Source organism: Aspergillus vadensis, assembly GCF_003184925.1.
Source record: "Aspergillus vadensis CBS 113365 unplaced genomic scaffold BO88scaffold_2, whole genome shotgun sequence".
Lineage (NCBI taxonomy): Eukaryota > Fungi > Ascomycota > Eurotiomycetes > Eurotiales > Aspergillaceae > Aspergillus > Aspergillus vadensis.
The window spans coordinates 2017486-2041992 of NW_020292040.1; the positions used below are offsets into that span (position 1 = coordinate 2017486).

Here is a 24507-nt window from a genome sequence, read left to right on the forward strand (position 1 = left end):
GCTCGGTCGTCGATGGGGCTCACTGGCAGGCAGGTATCCATTGCGCCTGCATAGAGTCACCGTTTCATACTCGTGAATAAGCATAGCCTTCTTTGATTCTCTGCTTTGGGCTACTGCTATGGCAGCTTCCCAAGCATCACCTCACAGTCCTGGAGGGGGAGGGACCTAAATCGAGCAAAGCAGTTAATACTTGGGCTTGGCTAGACGACATTGAGTCGGCACATTGTACTTACAGCACTGTAGCTACCGCCGGGCGGAGGAGGTGGCGGAGAGCCCGATCCCGGAGGGGGAGGAGGGGGAGCCTCGCTGGCGGGAGGCGGCGGCGGCGGAGCGGGGCTCTGGGACTGTTGCTGTTGCTGTTGCTGCTGCTGCTGAGCAGCCGCCTGGTAGTACTGGTAGTAGGCAAGGTAATTCTGGTAACCGCCGTAGGCAGCATATGGGTCGGTTCCGTAATATTGAGCATACTGGGCGCTGTAGTCTGGAGTTCCGGTTCCCGAACCGCCAGCAGCACCTGCGGCTTGAGTCGACGGGCTGGCAGAGGTAGATGGCGAGTTCTGGTGATGGTTGCTACCATATCCGCCGCCGCCGCCACCACCTCCGCCGTAACCTCCGCCGTAGTGATAGCGGTCTCCGCGCTGGCCGCCATAACCGCCGTAGCTGTGCTGGGGTGGGTTCTCCTTGAAACGCTGGTACTGCTCGCGGACGTTGGCTAGTAGATCCTCACACAGGGCCTTTGCACTCTGGACATCATTCGGGTCGGGACCACTGCAGAATGAAAGTAATAAGCATCAGTACAAGCTGTTTCCGGTACTGCAGAACAGGAAGGGGTTGTAGGTGCGTTACGTACGCAACGTGCAGGAACATCGGCTCATCGCTTTCCCTGCCAGTACTGGGCTCCATGAAACCAGAACCACGGCCTTTGATTTGGACCTTGCAGCGAGTCTTCTGCTGAATATGCTTCACGTAGGCACCGCCTTGTCCGACGACCTGAGCGCGGAGGTTGAAGCCAGGGATCGGTTCGAGATCGACGGGGATGCGCTCCTCGGGCCATTTGCGCTGTAAACCATTAGTTGTCTAAAGACTTCTCTCTAGGGTCTTGTATCTTGAAAGGAAAGGACGGAGAGAGTAGCTGGTGCTGGCATTGTGTGAAGGACGTACACGACCGTACTCATCGCGCTCTACTTGCTCGGGTTCGCGACGACGGAACCGGCGCTCATCGACCAGGTTAGGGAGCTCTTTCTTCATGAGATCGTCGATCAAGGCGACGGCCTTTTCAAGGCCTTCCTTGTTTGTGCTCGTTACGTGGAGATAGAGCGGGGGGTTCTGGGCAGGGGTTGCATGTTAGTGATACTGACGGTCTGAATCAACAAGGGAGTTGGTATATGAACGTACCGCGGCGGTGGCCATGCTCTTATCCGGATAATAGTTTCCTCTCGTAGTGACATCTTGAAAAGAGAACAAAAATGATGAGCTTCCTTCTTGTAGTCAAACGTTTGATAATAATATGAATATGGAATGAAAGGCGTACCGGCGCCAGTTTCTTCTTTGATCTAAATGTCACGCAGCGGAGGTCAGCAGATGCAAATGAGGGCAAGTGTTGGGATGCTATTGCAAGATGTTGACTTGGGTAAGCTTTAGCCATAACCGCAAAACGAATTATTGGAGAAAAAAAAAAGGACAGGGTAGAAGAAACGAGGCCAAAAACGAGCAAGCAAAACCAAGCAAAAAGGCGCATGGCGAACGACGGAAGCCAGCAGCTAGCTTGACTTGCGACAAGTTTTGGGCTTTGGGCCTGGGCAGGATCAGCGGATGTATATAGGAGTAATTACCATCTTCTGAGTAGAGCCTTTGGTCAGCGTGTAACGGTTGCGCAAGTCATTAATCTCAATATCCTTGATATAGTCTCCATCAGCAACGTAGATCTCTGCGTTCAACTTTCCAGATGCGTCGCCGCCGGGAGGTGAGCCGGATGTTGGTACGGGGCTTGCGGTCTAGGTAGTGGAAAACAGGGTCAGTATATTGTGTTGTTCTCTGCGTTGCGACCAGCATAGGAGATGCTTACCGAGCGAATTGGAGGGACGTCGACATGTTGGATGCCCTTCTTCGCTTGCAACTGGGCGTTGATCTTTGCCGCAGCGGCAGCTGTGCGTATGACTCCAACGTTAGTTCTGCTGCTACACACAAGTTTCCTCTTGCCATTATCTCGAAAGGACGAACGTACCAGCGGCGGCAGCGGGATCGGTCTTCTTCGCAGGGTCTGCGCTAGGGCTCCGAGGTTCACGACTGAGAGGGCTGCGAGCTCGAGTCGATTCGGACTGTCGCGATGAGGGAGACCGAGAGCGGCGGTCGAAGCGCGACGGGCGTCGCACTTCCGGCTCGGTCTGATCAAAACGAGAGCGTTTCGAGCGGCGATCGTCCATAGTATCGGCAATGTAGGAAGTGAGAGGTTAAGAGAAGGGAAAGGGATAAGTGACGTCTAAGGTGAAAATGAAGGGCGTGAGGCAAGGCAGCAAGGTAGGCTCCGAAAAGGCCAAGATAAACTTGCCAAAGACTTTCGCAGGCGGTGGAGTTTGGAACGATCCGCCCCGGTTTGGCCGCTAAAGAGGACTCGACTCGAGATAGTTTAGTGGCCCAGCGAAAAAGTAGCAGAAACTAAGCAAGAAATGCCAGCCACGGGGGATGCCGAGCTGCCACTCCGGAGAACTTAGTAGCGGCCCTTTTGCGCTTGGGAACCAATAATAGGCCTAGTGTTTTAAGTGTGTGTAGTAAGTAGTGTAGTAAGTAGTTAGTCAGTAATATTTCCTTTGGAGAGATATTAGGCAGGTAGATGAACACAACAAAATCAATCGAACATTGCGTAAGATGCACTAGATGTATCTATAAGTTGATCAAATACCAAGTAGTAACCACTAGAAACAATAGAATCGATGAAGAAACGAAGATGCAAGCCCCGATCATGTGAGTTCACACAAAAACAACTAACCCCAAAACAGCCAAGCGTGCAAACACTATCTACTAGTAGTTCAGCATGTATGGTAAGTAACAAAATTGTCACGGGACAAACGAAATCCTTACCGCCGAGACTGAGTCAGCGCCCCGAGGTCGGAAGGCCGCCGCGTATAAAATGCAATGCGAAGTTCCAACACCTGCGGACTTTATTCTCCGCGACCCCAGAAAAGCCCTGCGAGGATCTCCGGACTTTGTTGCCTGCCACTTTTTCCCACAAAAGTGCAGGCCTTAATCCGTCGCCGGCGATCATGGCTTTCCGGCGTCCTTTGATGCTGTCAACGACAGCATCAACGCCTTTCCTGTCCGTTGCGAGCCGTACCTCTCGCCTGGGGGCAGCCTCCCGATTCAGCACCACCACTCGGGTCTCTTCCTCCTCCAGCTCGACCTCAGCCCTCGCCTACAAGGCTCTTCATCGCCGGTCTCCTCTCCCTCTCCCCGTCAACGATGCCTCGCCTCAATGGGACGCCCCCACGGCCGTTTCGTCCATTCTCTACGAAACCCCTTCCGTCCCCACCAACCCTCCCAAGCGCCATATCCTGAACTGTCTGGTGCAGAACGAGCCCGGTGTCCTGTCCCGTGTGTCCGGTATTCTGGCCGCTCGCGGCTTCAACATCGACTCCCTCGTTGTCTGTAACACCGAAGTCGAGGATCTGTCTCGTATGACCATCGTCTTGCAGGGTCAGGATGGCGTCGTCGAGCAGGCTCGTCGTCAACTCGATGACCTCGTCCCCGTCTGGGCTGTCCTCGATTACACCGACTCCGCTCTGGTGCAGCGCGAACTCCTCCTCGCCAAGGTCAGCATCTTGGGTCCCGAGTTCTTCGAGGAATTGCTGCAGCACCACCGCGAAATTACCACCCCCGGTGAGCAGACCGAGGGTCAGAAGGATAAGGCTGCGCAGGTTGCGAAGACCGAGTTCCACCCCCGTAATCTGCCCCAGTCTCAGGCTTTGAGACACAAGCATGAGCATTTGGATGCGATTACTCGTCTCACTCATCAGTTCGGTGGAAAGGTGCTGGATATCAGTACTAACAACTGCATTGTTGAGGTGTAAGTTACCCGCCCTCATGAGTCATACATACAATTTCCCTGAATCACTTGATACTGATGGTATATGATCTAGTTCCGCCAAACCCTCCCGTATCGACTCCTTCATGAAGCTCATCGGCCCCTTCGGTGTCCTCGAGTCCACCCGTACCGGTCTGATGGCTCTGCCCCGGTCTCCTCTCTTCGAGCCTAGCGAGGAGATCGAGAAGGACGCCGCTGACGTTGTTGACGCCAGCACCCTTCCCCCCGGTTAAATGTAATCGTCTGTGCGCTTTTACCTATCTATCTATTATTATTATCTATATCCCGCAATGTAAAAAGCACAACCACAATGTACTTCATCCGTTTCCTTTTGCAGGACTTGAGTTCCACCTAATAATATGTTGTAAATTCTCGCATTCAATGATTGGCTTGTACTCGGTGTAGAGTTGCAATGGGTTCATTTGAATCGAACAATATTGTGACTACAAATAGCATTACTTTCATTGAAAGCCAATAATACTCAATTCTGTATTGATAATGAATCATCCGTATCCTAGCGAACAGTCCAGTAAACCAAGTAAGAAACAGCCTAATTACTCCAACGTCAAAACGCCCGTTCTATTATTCCTAACGCCGGTTCAGATTGGATGAGAAATCGTTTCAAGCCCGCTTATGAAAATAATAACCCCAAAGAGCAAAAGAAAAGAGAGAAAAACTCCTAAAGTTTGACTCGCGCCTTAATTCCCTTTCCATGATAAAACACTATATCCCGATAGTGTTGAATCTGAACGCCGACTTTCGCCACAGCATCTAATCCAAGAGTGCCTCCTAGCGCTTTCTTCAGCGCATCATAGCCAATACCGCCGAGGTTTAAGTCCACAGGCAATCGGGGTGTGACTGAGATACCTGGCGGCACGGGGAACGGTACCCGGTAGTCGATGGTGCCGACTTCCTCGTCGCCTTCGTAGAACGCCTGCGCGTAAACCGAAGTGATGTCAATGGTGGTGTTAGGAAACGGTGAGGATAGTGTGAACTCGGCCGTCGATGACCAGAGGTGCATCTAGTAGCAGCACTCACGCAAGTTAGTCTTCCTCTTGTCTTGAACGGAGCGCGTGCTCCGTGGATGAATAAATGCCTCGTCATGGTTATGGTTATGATAAAGTGATGAATGTGTGGTAGTTTATATGCCATGTTCTGAGACGATATCTATGAAAGTAGATAATACCGTAGCTCCTTGGATGAACCCTTTTGAGTCATCATCAGGGTCGTCCCCGGCACCCGGGGCATGAGGCACGGGTACCCGAGGTATCTGGACCTCAAGCCCTAGTTTCGACAGCGCCTTCCCGAGTTTGGGTAGTCCCGGGATGGTTCCCTCATGTGTCCGTACTGTAACAGTTGTGTTGTAACCTGCGACTATGTTTAGGAATCGGAGATGGCAAAAGAGGCTCTCTCGAGCTTACCTGAAATATACTTCGAGAGCAGCTCCCGGCCAGCAGCGACGCCAGTCTCCCCATCCAAAACAAGTGGGCTCCATGTGAGGTCCACAGGAAGACCATCATTGGCGCCCGGGGTAATGGTAAGATCCTTTGCAGTGATATGTCCGACTCTAGAACCATTGAATAGAAGCAGAAAATCTACTGATGGCACAGATGCTGAGTACGGCGAGGGGTTGGTAACGTTGACCAAAGCCTTCACCAAAAGAGACGAGGCAGTAGTAGTTCCAAGTTCTACCGATGCAATATGCGGGCTTAATTTGTCCAAAGAGCCACCGTATGGGGCTACAGAAAGTCAGTCGATAGGCAAGGGTGTCAGCTAGGTATGACTTACGCTTAACCACAATCTCACCCTGCGCAGGTATTTCCCGAACAGCGAAAGTGCCCAGCCCTGTGGTGACTTCGGCATCTACACTGGCGGCAACATCTAGCTTGACCCGTTTCCCTTGGAAGATCAAGTCTTGAAGAACGTCGGTCAAGACATCTTCATCCGTCACTTCAAGCGGCGCTTTCTTGATCCCGAAATCGACGTATAGCGCCGGCGAGCCATCAACATCATCGAGCAGAGTGGAGTTGGCAGCCTGCCATTTCCGTAAGTTCAGGATCCCGAGCTTATTGCCACCGTAATACACGTCAGCAGTAGCCCGGACCCTGGGGACATCCAACTGAAGTCCCAATTCTTTGGGCAGCCCAATCAGCACCTTCACCAACGCAGATACTGTTGGCTGTGATTCAGGAGAATCGGGTTCCGCAAAGGGATCTGGCAGGGTGAAATGCACGTCCGACATTGTGAAGTTCCTGACGAGATTGTCAAGGGCATGCCCCGTGAAACTTAGCGGCACCGTCACGCTTTTAAGAATATCTACAACCCATCCAGGAGTAGCTAGAGAAGGCGGATCCGCTCCACGGACATAGACAGTGGTTCCATCTCCATGAATATAGCTCTTGACCAGGAAATCCAGAGGGGAGCTCTTCATCCCTGGACATACTCTGGTCAAGTCCTCAGAGAGTCCTTGGATTACGCCGGCGACATCAACGGATGTTGGCTGGCCAGGAGTAACCGGAAACCCGCGAGTCGTAGCAGCGGCTACCCGAATTGGGGCATCACCTGGAGAGCAATTCGGGACCAGTACTTCGAACCCCAGTGGAGGAATGTTCACTGCGAACGGTGAATCAAACTGGACAGCGGCTGAGGCATCAATTGCCATTGCGCCTTGCTGTCCTGGGTCTTCCGCATCATGGACGTTGAGATCCGTGATGTTGACAGCGGGCAAAGAAGGAAAGTCGCCCTCTAAATTTGAGTTAGAAGCATATACGACGAATCGGAATAATGTGGAACCAACCTTCAATGGTGAGGGAGTCGGAAAGGAGCTGCTGGCCCAGGCTGAGGAATCCCGATTTGATATCAAGGGTTGCTGTTCCTCTGACCGTCAGCTTCTCGAGCTTCCCATTCAACCAATCCAATGCCACGTTGTGAATTCCCTCGAAGTCCCCAGGCACAAAGTCTGCCAGGAAATTGACATGGTTTACATGACCATTTTGAATGTTGACCTTGACGGAAGGCAGGTTTGCCGTGCCTAGAAGAACGTTCCCATACTCTGGGAGATATAGTTCGACTTCCGACTGGCCGGATTCGGCCTCCCTTCCGATCCAAGTGACGAAACGACCAATGTCCCGCACTGGTTTCTTGTGTACGCGCCGCGCATCGAGCATCACGTCCCCTTGTATCCGAGCTTGAAGGCCATCTGCAGTGGCTGATTCAATCGAGACATTGGTGGGCTTAAAGACCACCGCCTCCTTGGCGTATTCCTTGACGGCCGCTGGGGCGATAAAGGCGAAAATGAGGATGGCGACTACAGCAGCCACTGTAAGGAGAGCACAGAAGATCGGCCATCGTATACGCCCACGGCGTTTCTTGAGCGTCCCATTGGAGGAGAGACTTCGAGGTCGGACAGACGACGGCCTCCTGGAGCCGGTCCCGCCGTATCCCAGGAGATCGTCATCGTGACGGACGAGGAGAGGGGTTGATTCAGAAGATAGCTCATACGGACCGGGCTCCGCATCTGGGTGATTGGAAGCTTTGCCAATGGACGTTGGGGAGCGATGAGGCGAGATAGGTCGTGGCTCTTGCTCTATCAGAGGCCGGCTTGCCTCCTCAGCCATGGTGGCTGGGCGCTAGGGAGCGGGGAGAAGATCAGGGTTGGGGGAACGACAGGATGGCACACTCCGAAGAGCAACTAGAGAGATGAAGACGAGATGTGGCAAGTTGGATGAAAGTGAGAGCTTGGCAGAGGGGAGGGGGTAATCGGAGGAAATAAATACGTAGCGGGAAGGCAAGAGAGAGGCAATGATGGGCTGAGGGAATGGCGTTGAAGGAGTGACAAGTTGACAGGGCAGAGTGATTGGGTACGTGGAGAGCATCCCGGCCAGTCCAGTTCCAGTCCGGCTGATCGTCAACGTAAGTAAGGCTGGTCCGGGCGGTGTGGGGATGGCTTTCATTCACTTTCTCCCATCGTTTATCAGGAAGTTCAAGGTGAGGCAGATTCTTACTAACTCATCAAATGATTCGATGATCTGCTGGAATCGGTAAGCCCCAGATCTTGTTGCTGCCCTACTCGGAGATTATCTGAATCATCCTGGGATTATCCAGGCAACCCGATTTACTTTGGTCGAGTCCCAACCAAATGCGGGCCAATAAGTAGTACCATTTCGCGTCGCTATAAATATACTGTCACGAGCTGCTTGGTAGGGGATTATAGACCTATTTAATCGATGTGGATTTCAAGTCAAATAAACTAGACTCAGAGTGGAGCTCTGATGTTCATGATTAATCTCAATAGACTGCATAAGCTGGAGTAGTGCGGTAACTAGATACTAGTCAACAATGTGGAAGGGGTCACGATAACGGACAACAGATAGCAGCGACCAGTTAGATAGATACTGGATGACGAGACACTAATGCCCTATCCATCCAACCATGCTTTGCCTCAATTAAGCTTATAATTAATTAACCTGTAGGCAAGAGATCAATGTCTTCAAGAATTTTCACACAAGGTTGTTGGAGTCCAAGTCATCCGGAAGTCATGAAATGAAATGCCCGCATTTTCACATGCCATTCCGCGCACGGGCGCCCCCTTCAAGCTCCAGCCGAAGGTGGTTCGATCTTCTCCTCCAACCCCGACGATCATCACGATCTGGGTTTAATAGCCCATTGTGCCCTCTCTCCATCTTCATCAATCTTCTCACCTTATTTGTCTCGAATACTTCCCCGCAAAAGATCTTCCGGTGACCCGTGTGGTCCTAACGCCCTCATGGATGTGAGTGAACCCTTGCCCCAGATCCACTCACACCCACTCACTAACTACCCCATCAAACATCAGTCTTCACAATCTCAAGGCGGGTTTCGATCACGCCGTTCATATCCCACCTTACACCATGTCTCTCTATCTCCACTAAACCCTCGATTTCCCATCGACGACGACGATACCGATGCCCCAGATTACTTCTCTCCTCGCCACGAAATCCCCGGCACCCCCAGCGCAACCAGGACCTCGTATCTCTCCAGTTTCTCCGTCCCCGGAACCCCAGGCGTCCTATCCCACTCTCACTCCCGTAGCGGGTCCCGCGTTCGTCGCCATTCCCGAAGCAAGAGCTCCACTCGCATCCATTCCAGCGACACCAATCTACAGTCCCGGAGCGTGGCCAGTCCACTCCATCATCAGCAGAATGAAGAGCTCCGTCGGAGCAGAACACGCTCCTCCCGGCGTCACCCCGATGCCGCCGCCCACCATCACAACCCAGACACAGAATGGATGCTCCGCGCAGGCATTGCCCTCGCATCCTCGACCCGCGAAGAAAAGGGTCAGAGCTGGCTCGTGAAACGCCAAAGCTCAACCAGCCTCGTGTCAGACAGCCATCAAATCGACCTGGACAGTCAACAGCAACAACAGCCATGGGCTTCACGGAGCAGCGCCCGTCGTTCTCAATCCGGCATATCCACACCTGCCGCCTACTCTCGTCGAGCCTCTCGCTCACGCCCAACAAGCCGCAGATCCAGCAGACCCGACCTGGCCATGACCAGCCTCGACATAACCCGGTTTTCCAGCAGACAAGAAAACCCCACTACGACCAGCAGCAGTGGCCTTCACACCCCCATCGAAGAACAAGCCCGTCACATGCTCCCTGATTTCGTGGACGAGCGCATCCGCGCCGAGATGGCAAACATAGCCGACGAAGAAGAAGATGAAGAAGACAACCTCAGCTTCACAACCACTTCGGACTCCCTCATTGCCTCCGAAGACGAAATCGACGAACAAGAATTCCAGCGTCTCACCCGTGAACGAGGCTTCGGACTCGGTAGCTGGATCGACCGAATGGTCGAATGGACCTTATTTGGTGTCGACGACTGGCCACTCTCCACAACGACAGCAACCACCGCACCACCGGCAGTAATATCAGGAGGGGCCATCAATCACGACCCTCAGTCTCTCATGCACGACAACATTCAATCCCAAGAAACAGACACCATATCCATAGCAACAGAGTCAGACATCGCTTCCATAAGCGAAGAGAAACCCGGAACTCGCGGCGGGTGGGAAGATGCCGGGTGGTTATTCAGGGTTGTGAAACGGGCATTGTCATGAACGGAAAAAGGAACACGAAACATAACAGGACTAATTTCAATACTTTTACTTCCATTATTTATTGTATATCTTATCTAACCATGGATGGATCCCCTCTCTTCTCTAGGAGAATACAATCACCACTAATAGCGAGGTATATATTTATACATATAGAGCAACCAATAACATCAAATAAGTAGTAAGCATGAGCATTGAAGCTGCCTATGTAAATACTTACCTAGTAGTAAGTAAGCCAGCCCAAGACAAGGGTTACTACTTACTACATGGTGAGTTCATCATTTCTTGATTTCTCATTCCTGCACGACGGCCTACGAACACGTAAGTGCATACGTAAACCCCTCCCCCCTCCCATGCTGACATGGCCAGTTAGTTACTTTCATTCAATCGTGGTTAGCGTACCAGCGGGTTGATACGTTGATAGCCGTCTACTAGTAATCACGTAGTTAGGGAGGGTAAGTTGTCCACGGTGTCTGTTTCATTGAAAGTTGCTATTGAGTTTTAAGTACTAAGTATGGGATGGATAGTACCGGTTGTGGAGTATGTACTATCTGTCGTAATTATGTTGTTCATCTACTACTAGTAGCTGAAGTACTAGATAGTTACAGTTGCTTGATGAATTGATGTGGGTATATGATATAGTAGTCAGTTTACTACTATTATAACATACTAGTATTAGTAGGTACTACTGCGTACAAATTACTCTACTGCCAGCCGAAGTTGTATTGCTAGAGCGAGGTGCATCATTCGAATTGTAAGTGTAGGCGATGGAGTGGGCCTAATCTTAAGGGAGTTACTGGTTAGGCAAAATATATATCTGCAGTACGAGGTGGGTTTCCCAGTTGTGGAACATTAGCAGAAGGAGGATGAATGATCATAGCACAAGGATGTAACGAGAGTATCAGTTGGTTGATAACCCGAGACGGCTCGGGAGGGTTGGTTCTCGTGGTATTGTGACTATCTGGACAATGATGCTCCCTTTTGTTCTTATGCTTTACTGACATGTAGTGTAACCCGTCCCACCAAATGAAAGAGGCCTCCCAAAACCCGAAGAAGAATATACCTGACACCAGTGATATTAAGGGGAAAATAGTAAAGGGTATACAAGATAGGGCAAAGACAAGGAAAATGCAGCTAGGCTGAAAGAATGAAGCGGTTTTTTTCCACGGCGGTTCGAGTATATATCGCCGAGACAGAAGAAGAACACATGAAGTGGAAGGAAATGATGATAGAAAGGAATGAAAGAATGTACCATGCTCGGCTGTGACAATGCAGAATCATGGTGCAATTTTGGGACGAAATGAAGGATCCTGGGCCTTGATCTGACAATCTAGAAATCATGGGGTTGGCGTCCAGAGATATGACACAAAAGGGGAAATAGGAAAATAAAACGAAAAAGAATATGTTTGCTTGCACACAGTAAACGCCAAGCTGACCCTCAACTCTAGTTCATGCAGTAGGTAGTCGTGATCGTATCATACGTGGACGTGCACGGTCGAGGATTCGGACAGAGCCCTAGAAGTTGTAGGGCGGGTGAGAGTGTCGCGAAATTGATGTGATGGTTGGAAATGAGGATAAAGGCGGATTGCGGTTGTCGATGGCTGACCGGATTCACCATGGCCCAACCTTGACGGGGGTACCGAGCCCGTATGTGCCCGACAGGAGTTGCTCCCGGATGGACCCAAGGTCATTGCCGCCTGGGCTTCCATAACCTTGGGCATCCGGTCTGTGCATCCATCCTAAACTGGAACCCAGCTCGTTGACGGCTGCCTGCAGTTTACCGCCCGAGTTGTGATTGTGCTTCGCCAACTTCTGATCCCAACCACCGTACTGTAACTGAATTCCCCCTCCACGCTTAGCTGCCTCCCGAATCACCAGAATCCAAGCCTTGCAGATCTCGTCGTATGCGGAATCCCGCTCGAGGTTGTTCTGTGGTGTACTCCAACGGGGCAATGCGTGAATTATGTCGGTCGCACCATCCAGGTAACTCAAAGAAACAGACGACTGCGTCTCGTGAGGTGGTAAGAAGTGTGGAGTGAAGTCGCTCAAGGCATCTAGAAGATTTCCCAGTGGTTGTCGGACACGATTGTATGCATAATCTGATTCGGAGTTGCCACCGAGTGGGAACGACGACTGGAGGGCGGATTCGTAATGTCGAAGGACTTGAAGGGCAGATGCCACACTGGGTCGAGGTGCTGTGTGGACTACTTCATCAACCAAACCGGGATGACGCTCACACACAGTCCGGAGGATGCCCCGAAGAGCGTCTGTGTCCAGGGTCTCCAGCAGTCGGGGGAGAGCGAGAGGCCGTCCGCTGACATTTGGACGAGCACGCTTGATGTTTCGGTTTACTGGAAGGGTTCTCGGAGTCAAGGCGGGAGAGTTGGTAGGTGACGCTGACATTCGACCATCGTGATCATTCTCATCGTCGGCTTTCCGTTTGCGGTTGTTGGGAGTGTGAATGGGAGTAGACACTGATATCAGTCAGTCATCAAAGGTCATATAACAAGGGAGTCACCATCGAATGCACTGGAGGAAGATGGGGCAAGACTTACTTGGACGGGAGGGAGAAGGACGGGAGTATTCGTAAAAGTGATGAGGAGGCACAGGTGGTGTAGCCACCAAGCTGTTCATGATGACCACAAACAGCTGGATGGCAAAGGGAGAGGGAGGGGAGGGAGAGAGGTAGCGAGAGATGACGGGGGGGAAAGCAGAGATGGAGGGACCAAAGGTCAGCCAGGAGCACGAGGGAAAATATCAAAGGGAGGAAGGATAAGGAAAGCGAACAAGCAAGGGAAAGACGGAGTGCAGGATGAAGGATGAAGGGGAGACTTTCTGAAGTGGTGGGGAAAGAGAGAGAAAGACTGAGCGAGAAGCGGTGGACAGGCGGGTTGCGGGAGGCAACGCGGGCCTGAGATGCATTTCCCGCGGATCCATGACTCTGACTTGAAAGTCTGTGACTGCTCTTTCTCCTTTGCCCTTTACCCACTTGCCTCAATGTGATCCACCCATTTCCACCTTGGAATCCTACCCTCTTCCTCCCTCCTGATTTGTGGCAAAAAAACCATATTATCCCAGGCTCTGCGCCTGCTGCATCTAACCTGGCCCTGCTCTGCACCACTTACAGCTCCCCAAGGTCCGCATGACCCCAACTCATCAAGCGTCAACTCTAAAACCGCCCGATAAACGGAGCATCTTGTCAACGACTGAAACAGTCAACCGGACTGTTCCATCGCGTGGTCGTCTTGGGATACGGGACCAACCATTTATCAATATCCCCTGATGCTACCATCATTTTCATAATTTCACATTTGCTCACCCAAGCTCGCAATATCCTTTCAACATGCTGTGCTTCTCGAACAGGTTACATGCTAACCCTGTGACGCTGTTGTGACTATGTCTACGTCTGCAGTCTCAAATTTCTGCCACCCCGGATTGACATTCATCTGCACTCCTTACCCCAGAGCAGGAATGATCCTCAAGCTGTAACCTGGTCAACCTTGCAGAAAACGAACCCTTGGGGTCTTGATTTAGTGGAACATTGAACTAACGTTGTCCAGCTACCCTGGTATCCGGAACTGGGTCTTATCAGCACTGCTCGGGTTTAGTTCTGCTGCCTCCGTAGTCTGCATATATGTCTATACGTCATTGGAACTGACCCAACACCTGGCTATAACATTAGTCTCTGACTACGAACTCATATACTGAACCCAGAAGATCCCGCAACGGATTTACGGTCCAGTGCCATGAAACTTACCAGTAACGTCCAGAGAAACGCCTCATTTGCGGTATCTGGCAATGAAAATGTGCTCATCTGAAACATATTCCCGTTGAACACAGCATCATGGTAACCTCACCGTATTCCAGACATTCTCATTGAACTATCCCCAAGCCACCCGGTTGACAGGTCGGCGATGGACAGGTCTGACACTTGCTCGTGTCTGGACTGTTGGTCTGGGGTTATCTTCCAACCATCTGAGACCGTGTCAGGTCGTAGCAGGTCCAAGAAAATCCCTATGGCTTACTGCTGCAAACGACAACACCGAAAGCATAGACCCCTGGCTCTGGACTATCTGACATATGATCAACCATTTGTAGAATTGTATCACTTAGTGCCAAAGGCTCTCAGTATATCCTTCATATGAGAATAAAGAATGAGACCGAATCCACACAATAGCACAGCCAATCTCAAAAGAACCACAGGAAAACAATATTGCGCCTCCACCCAACACGCATAGTAAAAGCACATATTAGCACCAACCTTCCCTACTATGATCACACGATTGAGACGAAGTAAAGCCCCCAATCAACCAACCCATAATCCCAATCAAAAACGAAGCCAACGCCCAGCAGTGTCAAGCACGGAAAACCATGATCCAAACACAAAGAAAACGCACATACATACCCTGGCAGTCAACATTAAGAAATCTTTCTATTTCCCCGGTCGTTCGTACCACAAATACAGAACGGGGGTAAGATTACCGGTCGTTGGCTTTATTTTAAATGAACCGTGTCTGAGTCTGAGGGTGTCATTGGGGTGCCTAATCACCACCACTCCTCACATATATGCACATGGAACAGCAACGGAGCCGATTTCTGGGAACGGGGTTGCGTTTGAAGATGGATAAAATGTATTCAAAATAGAAGGTGACACTATGTGGCATGGGTACTACTGGATACAAGTCTAGATAGATGGAAGTGGATGATGATGATGATATGAAGCCTAACTGAAACTGTCGCTTCTTGATGTAGTCTAGAAATATTGTGTACATCTGATGGGACTCAGGTAACAGAAAGCAAGTAGGAAAAGTAAGATGACAAAGGGAGTGAGATATCTCATTTACAGATAGTAAGAAAAAGTAACGAGCAACAAAGCCAAATCCTTTTTGGGAAGCCTGACGCCAGAAAAATGCGACCACCCAGACATACCGCGCAAACCATCCTTTACAACAGAGGTGATGATGATGATGATAAATGAGGAGGACAAAACTGACCCGAGGGAGAAGATAGATAGATACAAGAACTACTAATGATAGGTAGCAGCAGTACCTTAGAGATACAAGGACTGGGCAGCGACAATGTCCCTGCGCACCTTGGTCAAGGCTGTCTCGAATTTACCCTCTAAATCTTCGCTTCCCATGACCTTGGCTGCCTGCGCCATCTGTCGGAGACACTCTTCCAATCGGCGGAAGACGCGAATCAAACTGCCTTCGTAGACGTCGGTCATTTTGCTGCATTAGGGAGAAAAAGAACCAGTCAGCAAGCTAATACTACCACGGAAAAGAAAAAAACGGCCGCGAATGGTGGTCATTAAAACTTACCAGATGTCAGCAAAAGACTTGCCGTTCGCCCATTCGAAGATGACCTCCATCAACTCCCAGTGGAAACCTTGCACGTATTCCTCCTCGTTGACCGCCAACTTGGACTCCTGGGAGACCTTGGCGACGATCCGAGCTTGCGCTTGGATCTCCCTGAGGGGCTTCGCGAGGTCTTCCCGTGTCAGAGCAGGGGTCTCCTTGGTCTTCTCTTCAAAGACGAAGACGCTCAGGGCAGATGCCACTTGCTCCGGCGTAAGGTTATTGAAGAAACCGTTGAAGAGAAGTTCACTGAGCATCAACTCGTCACCTGTACTAATCTCACAGGCAACGCGCGCCTTCAGTTGTACAACTTCGGCCTCATTGATGAATCCGAATCGACGAAGCACTCGCTTACGGCATTTCAGTTCTTCAAGTTGCATGATTGCCATGGCATCCGAGATCTTCTTCTTGGTCTCCTTGATCTTGGTTCCCAAATCCACCTTCTCGGAGTACTGATTGTATAGTTCGGGTAAACGTGGCGACTCGTGCAGGGGATTGGAGAGAAGACGGGACTCCAGAACCTCGATTTTCTACAACGTCAATTAGCCAACAGTGTCATTTCTTTTGTGAAGTACTGGATACTTACCCTGAGCGTCTTTTTGAACTCGTCATCCTTGATACCCATGTTCTCAATAGGGTCAAGAGTGGCAATGCCATCCGGGAAGCGCTTCTTCACTTCCTCCAGGGTGTTCTTCAGGTTGTTCCGTGTGTCATTTGGCTTCAAGTCTTTGGGAAGACGGAGGCAAACGTGGGCAATGCTCTGGATACAGCTGAGAACAACCGGCACGACCTCCATGCGGGATTTTTCATCCTCCTTGGGTGGTCTGACGCCAGCTGGCAGGTCCTCGAATGACTTGGTGCCCACGGAATCTCCGTCAGCAATGTTGAGGAGCACATCCACCACATGTTTCTGATGATCGTTGTACTCTTCAGTCGCATTCTTCGGTGGCTTGCGATGCTTCCAATTGACAACGATACCCCACCCAAACTCCATGTCCTTATGCTTGATTTGAACCAAGCGCCCGGGCGTCATGTATGACAGGCAATGCTCGGGATGGCTCATCACTGCTTGCACATCATCGCCGAATTTGCGGAGCTGTTTACGCAGATCGTAGTATTCGCGGATGGTTCCTTCGTCAGGAATGTTGAGATTGGCACGCTTCTCTTCCATTTCCGTGAGTTCTATAGCACAGTTAGCAAGCGGCTTTCGATGAAGCAGGGTATAAGGACGCACGTTTCTCAAGCTCTGCGACACCGGCGGTGTTCTGGAATTGGTAGAAACACTTCTCCAACATGAACTCAGGTGAGATGCCTTCCACACGCATGAGGTTAAGAATCATGTTGTAACCCAAATGGAAAGCCGAATTGAGTCGATCCTGTTCACCACGGACGATTTCCTTCGCCACGGCGGGGTCCATCTCCTCACCGACCATCATGATAACGATACCGCGATCATCAAGACCTCTTCGACCGGCACGGCCAGACATCTGGATGAACTCTGAAGGCGTAACCCAACGCTGGCTGAAGCCGTCGAATTTCCGGACGCTTGTGAAGACGACAGTTCTCGCAGGCATGTTGAGACCAATAGAGAACGTCTCAGTGGCGAAGAGTACCTTGATCAGACCTTCCTGGAAAAGAATCTCAATCGTCTCCTTGAGGATAGGGAGCAGACCAGAGTGGTGGACACCAATACCTCTGCGAAGAAGAGGCAAGATATTCTGGATTTGGGGCAATTCCCTGTCCTCCTCGGACAACATTTCGATCGCGCTGTCAAAGACCTTCTGAACCATCTCTTTCTCAGAATCGTCGTTGAAGGCCAAGTTCTTCATCTGCAGAGCACAGCTCTCACATTCGCGCTTGCTGAAACTGAACACAATGACAGGGTTCAGGTTCTTGAGCATGACCATCTTCACAATCTTGAAAATGTCGCTCTTTTCCTGGGTGCCGCCCTTGTTCAACCTCTTGTCCTTGCCCTTTCCTTTCCGCTTGGCCATCGCATCTGACGGGTCGTCGCCCCTCTTGTCGGCGATACTGCTCATGGCCTTCTGGAAATTCTCCTCACGGAATACTCCTTTCTCATCCACAACAAGATGCATACCTTCCGATCCATTGGGGAAGAAGTAGTGTTGTAGTGGCGTCGGCCGGAAATCGGTATAGACGACGTGGCAGGGTTGGTTGTGCATCTTCGTTACCCATTCGGCGAATTGCATAGCGTTAGGAATGGTGGCGGACAAAAATACATATCGAACCTTGTCGGGCAACAAGATAATGGTTTCCTCCCAGACAACACCTCTGACTATAGCGTAGATTAGTACCCAGTAAACTAAGGCGGAGATCGGTTGGACATACTCGCATCACGCATATAGTGGATCTCGTCGAAAATGACCCAGGCAACTTCGCGCATAATCTCAGAACCCCGGTACAGCATGGACCGCAAAATCTCAGTGGTCATGACCAGGCAAGTGGCTGTTGGGTTGATGGTAACATCTCCAGTCATCAGGCCCGCATCTCCAAATTCCTCGGCAAACTCTCGGTACTTCTGGTTACTCAAAGCCTTGATCGGACTCGTATAGATAACTCTTTGGTTGTTCTTCAAACATTGCGCAATGGCGTACTCGGCGACCACGGTTTTTCCGGCACTAGTATGAGCTGAAACCAAGACACTTTCTTCTCTCTGGATCGATGCAATCGCGACCTGCTGGAAAGGATCCAAAGTGAACGGCCACACTCTGGCAGGGGTCTCCGGCGGCTTGTGTTCGGAAATGGGCACGTATGGGTACTTCGGCGGGATGGCGACCTGATGCCGCACCTGGTGGGACAACTTGACAGAGGTAGAATCGTTGACGCCCTGAAGGCCTGCCGATCCCGCGACTTCGCGCTCCTGCTCAGTCTCGAACGAGTCCGCTACCACAGGCTCCGGTTCCTTCTCGAGGCGCGGGCGTTTCGCATCCGGTTGTTCATTGTTGTCGGCGGCGGGGCTTTCTTCGTCCTCCTTCGCTTCATCGGCTTCTTCTTCGACAGCAGGCGCATCCGTGATCTCAACATCCTCAGGGGTTTCCGTAGGGGTTTCCGTAGCAGCACCGTCCTCCTTCACGTCGCCATTGACCTGTCGCTTCTTGCTCTTGTCTTTCTTCGCTCGTTTGGGAGCTCCGTCCGCAGGCCGAACGGCCTGAGGCTGGTCCTCGAAGACGTCGAAAAGCTCATCCATCGTCGACAGTCTGCCACAAAGGACGCGGGAACGCAAACTGGCCTGGACGGGTGGTTGACGTTCTGCACCGTCTCACAGAAGAGCGATCGCACCGAGAAATTTCAATGAACCCGTGAAGGGAAGCGGCGTGTGATTGGCCCAGACCTCTCAAGGCGGTGAATGGCTGCCGGCGAAACTTGCCGTTCGGAATAGTGAGTCACGTGAGCGGACAGCCGGGGAGCAGCCGGGAGTATCGTTCCACTCGACTTGCTCGCACCTCCGCCCGTTGATATCAGTAGGATTGTCTCGACCGTCGTGCTTCTCTGCCTCATTCAAAGTGGGTGAAACCCATTGTTTTCCATATCCCATCCAGTCAATTGCCTCTAACCCAGCTCAAGATGTACGCTGCTACCGCCCTCCGCGCCAGAATGGCCACCTCCTTCGTTGCCCGTCGTGGCTTTTCCACCACCCGCGCTCAGCTCGGTAGCCCTTACCACTACGCCGAGGGCCCTCGCTCCAACATTCCCTTCAACCCCCTGACCAAGTACTTCTTCTGGAGATACTGGGCTTTCATGGGTATGTGGCCCAATTGGGTGCTGTGATCGTTGCGAATCGGACGTCTTGCTGACTTGCTTACTCTAGTCACCGGTTTCGGTGCCCCCTTCGCCATTGCTGGTATGTTACCATTCGTCTTGCGGCAGTTTACGTTCGTCTATCTAACATATCTATTCCTACAGTCTGGCAGACCTACAAGACCCGCTAAACGCTCTCTCGTGCTGTATTTCCACATGCAATGGCATTGTTGGGCATTGGCGGCTGGTCGAAAATGTATCCTACGTTGGAAGCGCTCGGAATTTGTGTATAAAGCTAGAGAATTTATTATGCTCTGATTCAGGAAATTCCTGGGGTGAAATTCACACCAAAAACATTTGTAGTTGGGGGACGAAGTGCGGTGTGGTATTGGTTGTCTGATGCCTTATTAGAATATGGATGAAGTCATTGGTCGATTTTTTGTCAGTAGGAAAATTAAAATCTTTGGCTCGGCTTCTGATATGATATTGTTCGCAATTCCGTGGGCGACGCGCGTGAAGGAAAATAAAACCTACGCTTGCAAGATCTAATAATTAACTCTATGAGAGTAAATTTCCTCTAGATATTATTTTTGCATTTTCCCTTTTCCCCGTTCATTCTTTTTCCCCAGTGAAGCTTCCGTCGATTCATGGCGGCGGGGTAGAACACTACTCTTCAAAAGATGCGCAACCTCAAAATCGTGCGCCTCGCCGAGGTGCAGCTCCAGAATGAGCTTCCTTTGACAGCAACAGCTTGGGATACAGCTTCAGATGCTGTCGTTTGCACATTTGGACCTTCTGCGTCCCAGCCAGTCATAGAGCTCCGCAGAAAGCGTCATGACGCCTATTTTTCGGACCCCGTAGGGGCGGATGCATTTGAAATCATCGCATCCTGGGATGCGCCATGCCCACTACCAGATCTGGAATGCGACCGGGTGCTCTCCCTGCACTACTTTGCTGACAATCTCACTGCCTGCCTGGTGCTGGAAGGAGGTGACATCGTCATTGTCCGTGAAGAACCCCTTCCTGGCGAGGACAAGATTGAGATTGTGGGTACTGTTGATGTTGGTATCACAGCTGCTGCATGGTCCCCCGATGAGGAGCTTCTGGCCTTGACTACGAGAGCCAATACTTTCCTTTACATGACGAGGGAATTCGAAAATGTTGCCGAAATTACTTTCACGCAGGAGGACCTCCGCGCCTCCCAGCATGTCTCTGTGGGCTGGGGAAAGCGCGAGACCCAGTTCCAGGGTAAGCGTGCTAAGGCTCTTCGTGATCCTACTGTCCCCGAGAAGGTGGACGAGGGTAAGTTGAGCGCCAGCGATGATGGAAAGACGACCATTAGCTGGCGTGGTGATGGTGCTTATGTCGCCGTGAACAGCATCGAAGCTGGCGTTCGACGTGCGATCCGGGTTTACTCGAGAGAGGGAACCTTGGATAGCATCAGTGAGCCAGTGGATGGACTGGAAGGTGCCCTTAGCTGGAGGCCTTCTGGCAACCTTATCGCCGGTATCCAGCGCCGCGAAGATAGAATTGACGTGGTCTTCTTTGAAAGGAACGGCTTGCGCCATGGAGAATTCACTCTCCGCCTGACGGAGGAAGAACGGTCGACATGGGCTTCGAATATTCATCTGAGCTGGAACGTCGACTCAACGGTGCTTGCGGTGCAATTTCACGACAGAATCCAGTTCTGGACAACCGGAAACTACCACTACTACCTCAAGCAAGAGATTCCAATCGGCGTGAATGCCGAATATCCGTATCCGTTCTCCTTGAAATGGCATCAGGAGAAAGCTCTACGATTTATTGCTGGAGCTTCAGGTAATTACCAAGTTGGACTATCTTCTTAAGGTATATTCTCTAATCTGTTACAGGATCGATGTTGGATGTGGACTTCGTTTTCGACGTATCCCAGGGATCCACTACCAGCCCCGATGATGTTGGTGCAGTTGCTGTTATCGACGGCAGTAAGTCTCTTCACCATATATATTCGGTCGAATCTTTTCTGACTTCCAAAGAATTTCTCAAATTGACTCCTCTGAGGCTGGCGGGAGTTCCTCCTCCTATGGCTCACAATGAGCTGACACTAGACTCGAACATTGTTGATGTGGCATTCAGCAAGTCAGGAACGCGGATGGCTGTTCTTATGAAGGATCGGTTTTCTATCTTCCTCTGGTCTCTCAAAACGAGACCTGTTCCGTCCCCAATCCTCGAGTCGAGTTATCCGTTGTCAGATGCGCCTGATAGCCGGCCTCGACAGATTGCCTTTGTAAACGAACATGAAGTTTACATTCTCAAGGACGATGGCCCGAACAACACCCAAATTGAACGCACTGCTTTGGAGACACGCACGACTCAGGTTGCTTATCAGGCAGCGGATTCGGAGCAAATACTCTCAATGTTCACTTCCCTCGGACACGAAGCCCTGTGGTTCTCTCACGTTAAGGCGCCTAACCAGCCGGTCACTTACTCCTATGTCTCCATGCCTTCTCCCGATGAGTTCCAGATCCTACCTTGGCTTGAAAGCCCAACAGTTGATACATACTGGGCTAAGGCTGCACAGATTTCTGAGGATGAGGTAAGCCCTTCTCAGGACTTAGAAAACGTTCATAGCTAACTTCTTGAAGCATGTTCTGGTCTCCATGACCAGGTCCGGGGCCCTGTATGCCAATAAGCGACTCCTTGCGAAGAACTGCACTTCCTTCCTTGTAACTCAGGCCCATATCCTGTTCACAACATCCCTTCACCTGATCAAATTTGTGCATTTGACTACGGTGGAAGGTGAGATATACCGACGATCTATTACTGCTAACATCGGCTAATCTAATTTCACAGAGATGGACATTCCTCCGGACACCCCCGAAACGGATGAACGGTGCAGAAGCATCGAACGTGGCGGACGTCTAGTGACTGTGATGCCCACAACCTTTGCTGTCATCCTGCAGATGCCTCGTGGAAATCTCGAAACCATCTATCCCAGAGCTCTCGTTCTGGCCGGTATCAGAAACTTCATTGACCGCAAGAACTATCGGGCTGCATTCTTGACCTGCCGTAGTCAGATGGTGGATATGAATATCATTCACGACTATGCTCCGGAGCAGTTCATGGAGAATATCCAATTGTTTGTGGATCAAGTAAAGAAGATTGATTTCATTGATGAGTTTATCTCCCGTCTTAGGTATGCAAAACAACTTGTCCTTCAAGGCATACTGGCTGATTACTTTCAAGTGAGGAGGATGTTTCCCAGACTCTCTACAAAGACACCCTGAAAACGCCCAAGGCAGACAACGCGCCGGCCGGAATTGTTGCAGCAGCACCAAACAAGGGTAGCAAAGTCAACAGAATCTGCGATGCCTTTTTGTCTACTTTGGAGAAGCGCATTGACACCAACCTGCACAACCTGATCACTGCGCATGTCTGCAAGTCGCCACCAGATCTCGAGTCCGGTCTGCAGTTGGTTGCACGCTTGAGGGGTTCGTACTCCAAACTCCCAATTTTCCTACTCAATACTTACCTCTCCTGCAGAACAATCGCCCGAACAGGCAGACGACGCAATCGAGCACATGTGCTTCTTGACGGATGCTAACCAGTTGTACGATAACGCGCTGGGGCTCTACGACCTCGAACTCACCCTGCTCGTCGCCCAGCAAGCCCAACGGGTGAGCTAGCATCTGTATCCCAACCCCCACAGCATACTAACTCACCGCACTAGGATCCCCGGGAGTACCTACCGTTCCTGCGCAAGCTGCAGCAGCAACCCGAACTTCGCCGCTACTTTGAGATCGACAACTACCTGGGCCGAACATCCAAGGCGATTAAGCACCTGCACGCTCTGAACGCCCACGATGAACTCCGCGCCTACACAATCAAGCACGTCCTCTACAAAGACGCCATCGACCTCTACAAGTACCAAGCGGAGCAACTGCGCGAGATGACCCACCTCTACGCCGACTACCTCTTCGACCGGTCCAAGTACAAGGAAGCAGGCATCGGTACGTACCCAACAACCACCCCTTACCCCCAGTCCCCACCCACCGAACTAACCACCTCCTCCCATACAGCTTACGAATCCCTCGAACTCTACACCGATGCCTACAAGAGCTACCACCTCGCCCACCTCTGGCGCGAATCCCTCTACTGCGCAATGCTCGTGCCCCTCACATCCACGGAGCTAACCGCACACGCCACGGCCCTGATAAGCACCCTAGTCGAAGAATCCAAAGACTACACCTCAGCGGCAACCATCCATGCGGACCACCTGCACGACATTCCCGCAGCATCGCGTCTCCTCTGCCGAGCTTCCAAGTTCTCCGAAGCAACACGTCTCCTCACCCTGCACAACCAATCGGCCCTAATCCCCGAGATAGTCGACAGCGGTCTCGCCGATTCAATGGGCAGCATGACCGACCTGCTCGCGGACTTCCGCTCGCAACTCAACGCTCAGGTGCCTCGGATCCGCGAACTGCGCATCCGCCGCGCCACCGACCCGCTGGCCTACTTCGGCGGAGACCCTACCCTGGGCGACGGCGCCGCGGGGGTGGATATCCCCGACAATGTGTCATTGGCGCCTACTGACGCTTCGACATTGGCGGGCCGGTCCATGTTCACGCGGTACACGGGCAACACGGGGAAGACAGGGAAGACGAGTTCTTCGCGGCATACGTCGAAGACGCGGAGGAAGGAGGAGAGGAAGCGTGCGCGTGGTAAGAAGGGGACTGTGTATGAGGAGGAGTATCTGGTTAATAGTGTGAGACGGTTGTTGGAGAGGGCGAATTCGACGGTCAGTGAGGTGGAGGCGCTGGTTGATGCGTTGTTGAGGAGGGGAATGAGGGAGCGGGCGGTGGCGGTGGAGAAGGCAATGAGTGAGGTGTTGAAGTTGTGTAAGGAGAGTCGGGAGGAGGTGTTTGGAGCTTTGGTTGCTGAGGCTGTGGGTGGTGCTGATGGGGAAGGTGCTGGTGATGCTGGAGAGGGAGAGAATGGAGCTGCAGCTGCATTTGGGGAGGATGGAGTGCCTCATGCTACCGGGGGACAGAGTGTGTTTTGGGATAGTGTTACCGCTACGGCGAATGTTGGAAAGGGGAGGGAGGTGCCGGCGGTTAAGGAGATTAAGTTGTCGGCTTTGTTGAATTGAGGGGGGCTCTCTCTAGGTATTATTGCATTTGATAACGTTGTTGTTCTTAGGTTTCACCAAAAAGTCATACATAGATCATTAAAAATTTTCTTGA

The 24507-nt window shown here is 51.4% G+C and overlaps 8 protein-coding genes across 8 annotated transcripts; 4 read left to right on the forward strand and 4 right to left on the reverse strand.

Annotated features, from left to right (window-relative positions):
• Positions 1 to 141: 141 nt before the first annotated feature.
• On the reverse strand, positions 142 to 2420 carry BO88DRAFT_449744 (KH domain-containing protein; the record flags this gene model as incomplete). The annotated part of the gene is made up of 9 exons (XM_025710520.1): positions 142 to 165; positions 234 to 765; positions 848 to 1056; positions 1159 to 1323; positions 1393 to 1475; positions 1529 to 1550; positions 1830 to 1991; positions 2063 to 2142; positions 2222 to 2420. The coding sequence occupies 9 exons, from the start codon at positions 2418 to 2420 to the stop codon at positions 142 to 144; spliced, it is 1476 nt and encodes a 491-aa protein (XP_025567677.1).
• An 837-nt stretch (positions 2421 to 3257) lies between these two features.
• On the forward strand, positions 3258 to 4548 carry BO88DRAFT_432229 (acetolactate synthase regulatory subunit; the record flags this gene model as incomplete). Its single annotated transcript, XM_025709349.1, has 2 exons — positions 3258 to 4057; positions 4131 to 4548. 2 exons carry the CDS (start codon positions 3258 to 3260, stop codon positions 4306 to 4308), a joined length of 978 nt encoding a protein of 325 aa, XP_025567678.1. The 3' UTR covers positions 4309 to 4548.
• A 766-nt stretch (positions 4549 to 5314) lies between these two features.
• On the reverse strand, positions 5315 to 7936 carry BO88DRAFT_401455 (uncharacterized protein). The gene is made up of 3 exons (XM_025705844.1): positions 6873 to 7936; positions 5864 to 6820; positions 5315 to 5814 (listed from the first exon to the last, which is right to left on the reverse strand). Exons 1-3 carry the CDS (start codon positions 7690 to 7692, stop codon positions 5456 to 5458), a joined length of 2136 nt encoding a protein of 711 aa, XP_025567679.1. The 5' UTR covers positions 7693 to 7936; the 3' UTR covers positions 5315 to 5455.
• A 780-nt stretch (positions 7937 to 8716) lies between these two features.
• BO88DRAFT_432231 (DUF3984 domain-containing protein) lies at positions 8717 to 10355 on the forward strand. Its single transcript, XM_025709350.1, has one exon. The coding sequence runs from the start codon at positions 8841 to 8843 to the stop codon at positions 10170 to 10172; it is 1332 nt and encodes a 443-aa protein (XP_025567680.1). The 5' UTR covers positions 8717 to 8840; the 3' UTR covers positions 10173 to 10355.
• Positions 10356 to 11308: 953 nt separating this feature from the next.
• On the reverse strand, positions 11309 to 12841 carry BO88DRAFT_401458 (cut8/STS1 family protein). Its single transcript, XM_025705845.1, has 2 exons — positions 12725 to 12841; positions 11309 to 12643 (listed from the first exon to the last, which is right to left on the reverse strand). The coding sequence occupies exons 1-2, from the start codon at positions 12801 to 12803 to the stop codon at positions 11781 to 11783; spliced, it is 942 nt and encodes a 313-aa protein (XP_025567681.1). The 5' UTR covers positions 12804 to 12841; the 3' UTR covers positions 11309 to 11780.
• A 1973-nt stretch (positions 12842 to 14814) lies between these two features.
• On the reverse strand, positions 14815 to 18818 carry BO88DRAFT_380721 (ATP-dependent RNA helicase MTR4). The gene is made up of 5 exons (XM_025704546.1): positions 17876 to 18818; positions 16761 to 17822; positions 16113 to 16708; positions 15491 to 16056; positions 14815 to 15400 (listed from the first exon to the last, which is right to left on the reverse strand). Exons 1-5 carry the CDS (start codon positions 18732 to 18734, stop codon positions 15220 to 15222), a joined length of 3264 nt encoding a protein of 1087 aa, XP_025567682.1. The 5' UTR covers positions 18735 to 18818; the 3' UTR covers positions 14815 to 15219.
• A 56-nt stretch (positions 18819 to 18874) lies between these two features.
• Positions 18875 to 19771, forward strand: BO88DRAFT_107169 (cytochrome c oxidase VIIc family protein). Its single transcript, XM_025701242.1, has 2 exons — positions 18875 to 19289; positions 19356 to 19771. Exons 1-2 carry the CDS (start codon positions 19112 to 19114, stop codon positions 19601 to 19603), a joined length of 426 nt encoding a protein of 141 aa, XP_025567683.1. The 5' UTR covers positions 18875 to 19111; the 3' UTR covers positions 19604 to 19771.
• Positions 19772 to 19793: 22 nt separating this feature from the next.
• On the forward strand, positions 19794 to 24490 carry BO88DRAFT_401461 (Elongator subunit IKI3). The gene is made up of 9 exons (XM_025705846.1): positions 19794 to 21103; positions 21157 to 21249; positions 21301 to 21860; positions 21910 to 22063; positions 22118 to 22460; positions 22511 to 22755; positions 22808 to 22941; positions 22995 to 23274; positions 23344 to 24490. Exons 1-9 carry the CDS (start codon positions 19966 to 19968, stop codon positions 24411 to 24413), a joined length of 4017 nt encoding a protein of 1338 aa, XP_025567684.1. The 5' UTR covers positions 19794 to 19965; the 3' UTR covers positions 24414 to 24490.
• The last annotated feature ends 17 nt before the right edge of the window (positions 24491 to 24507 follow it).

Bases quoted from the DNA above. Each gene is read 5' to 3' on its own strand.
- BO88DRAFT_401455 (XM_025705844.1), bottom strand. From the start codon at position 7,692: ATGGCTGAGGAGGCAAGCCGGCCTCTGATAGAGCAAGAGCCACGACCT. The intron at 6,821-6,872 runs GTTGGTTCCACA...ACTCAAATTTAG, and splicing joins CGACTCCCTCACCATTGAAG to AGGGCGACTTTCCTTCTTTG. The intron at 5,815-5,863 runs GTAAGTCATACC...GACTTTCTGTAG, and splicing joins GGGTGAGATTGTGGTTAAGC to CCCCATACGGTGGCTCTTTG.
- BO88DRAFT_432231 (XM_025709350.1), top strand. From the start codon at position 8,841: ATGGATGTGAGTGAACCCTTGCCCCAGATCCACTCACACCCACTCACT.
- BO88DRAFT_401458 (XM_025705845.1), bottom strand. From the start codon at position 12,803: ATGAACAGCTTGGTGGCTACACCACCTGTGCCTCCTCATCACTTTTAC. The intron at 12,644-12,724 runs GTAAGTCTTGCC...GACTGATATCAG, and splicing joins TCCTTCTCCCTCCCGTCCAA to TGTCTACTCCCATTCACACT.
- BO88DRAFT_380721 (XM_025704546.1), bottom strand. From the start codon at position 18,734: ATGGATGAGCTTTTCGACGTCTTCGAGGACCAGCCTCAGGCCGTTCGG. The intron at 16,057-16,112 runs GTAAGTATCCAG...TTGACGTTGTAG, and splicing joins AGTTCAAAAAGACGCTCAGG to AAAATCGAGGTTCTGGAGTC. The intron at 15,401-15,490 runs GTAAGTTTTAAT...TCCCTAATGCAG, and splicing joins AAGTCTTTTGCTGACATCTG to CAAAATGACCGACGTCTACG.
- BO88DRAFT_107169 (XM_025701242.1), top strand. From the start codon at position 19,112: ATGTACGCTGCTACCGCCCTCCGCGCCAGAATGGCCACCTCCTTCGTT. The intron at 19,290-19,355 runs GTATGTGGCCCA...TGCTTACTCTAG, and splicing joins GAGATACTGGGCTTTCATGG to TCACCGGTTTCGGTGCCCCC.
- BO88DRAFT_401461 (XM_025705846.1), top strand. From the start codon at position 19,966: ATGCGCAACCTCAAAATCGTGCGCCTCGCCGAGGTGCAGCTCCAGAAT. The intron at 21,250-21,300 runs GTAAGTCTCTTC...TGACTTCCAAAG, and splicing joins AGTTGCTGTTATCGACGGCA to AATTTCTCAAATTGACTCCT. The intron at 21,861-21,909 runs GTAAGCCCTTCT...AACTTCTTGAAG, and splicing joins CACAGATTTCTGAGGATGAG to CATGTTCTGGTCTCCATGAC.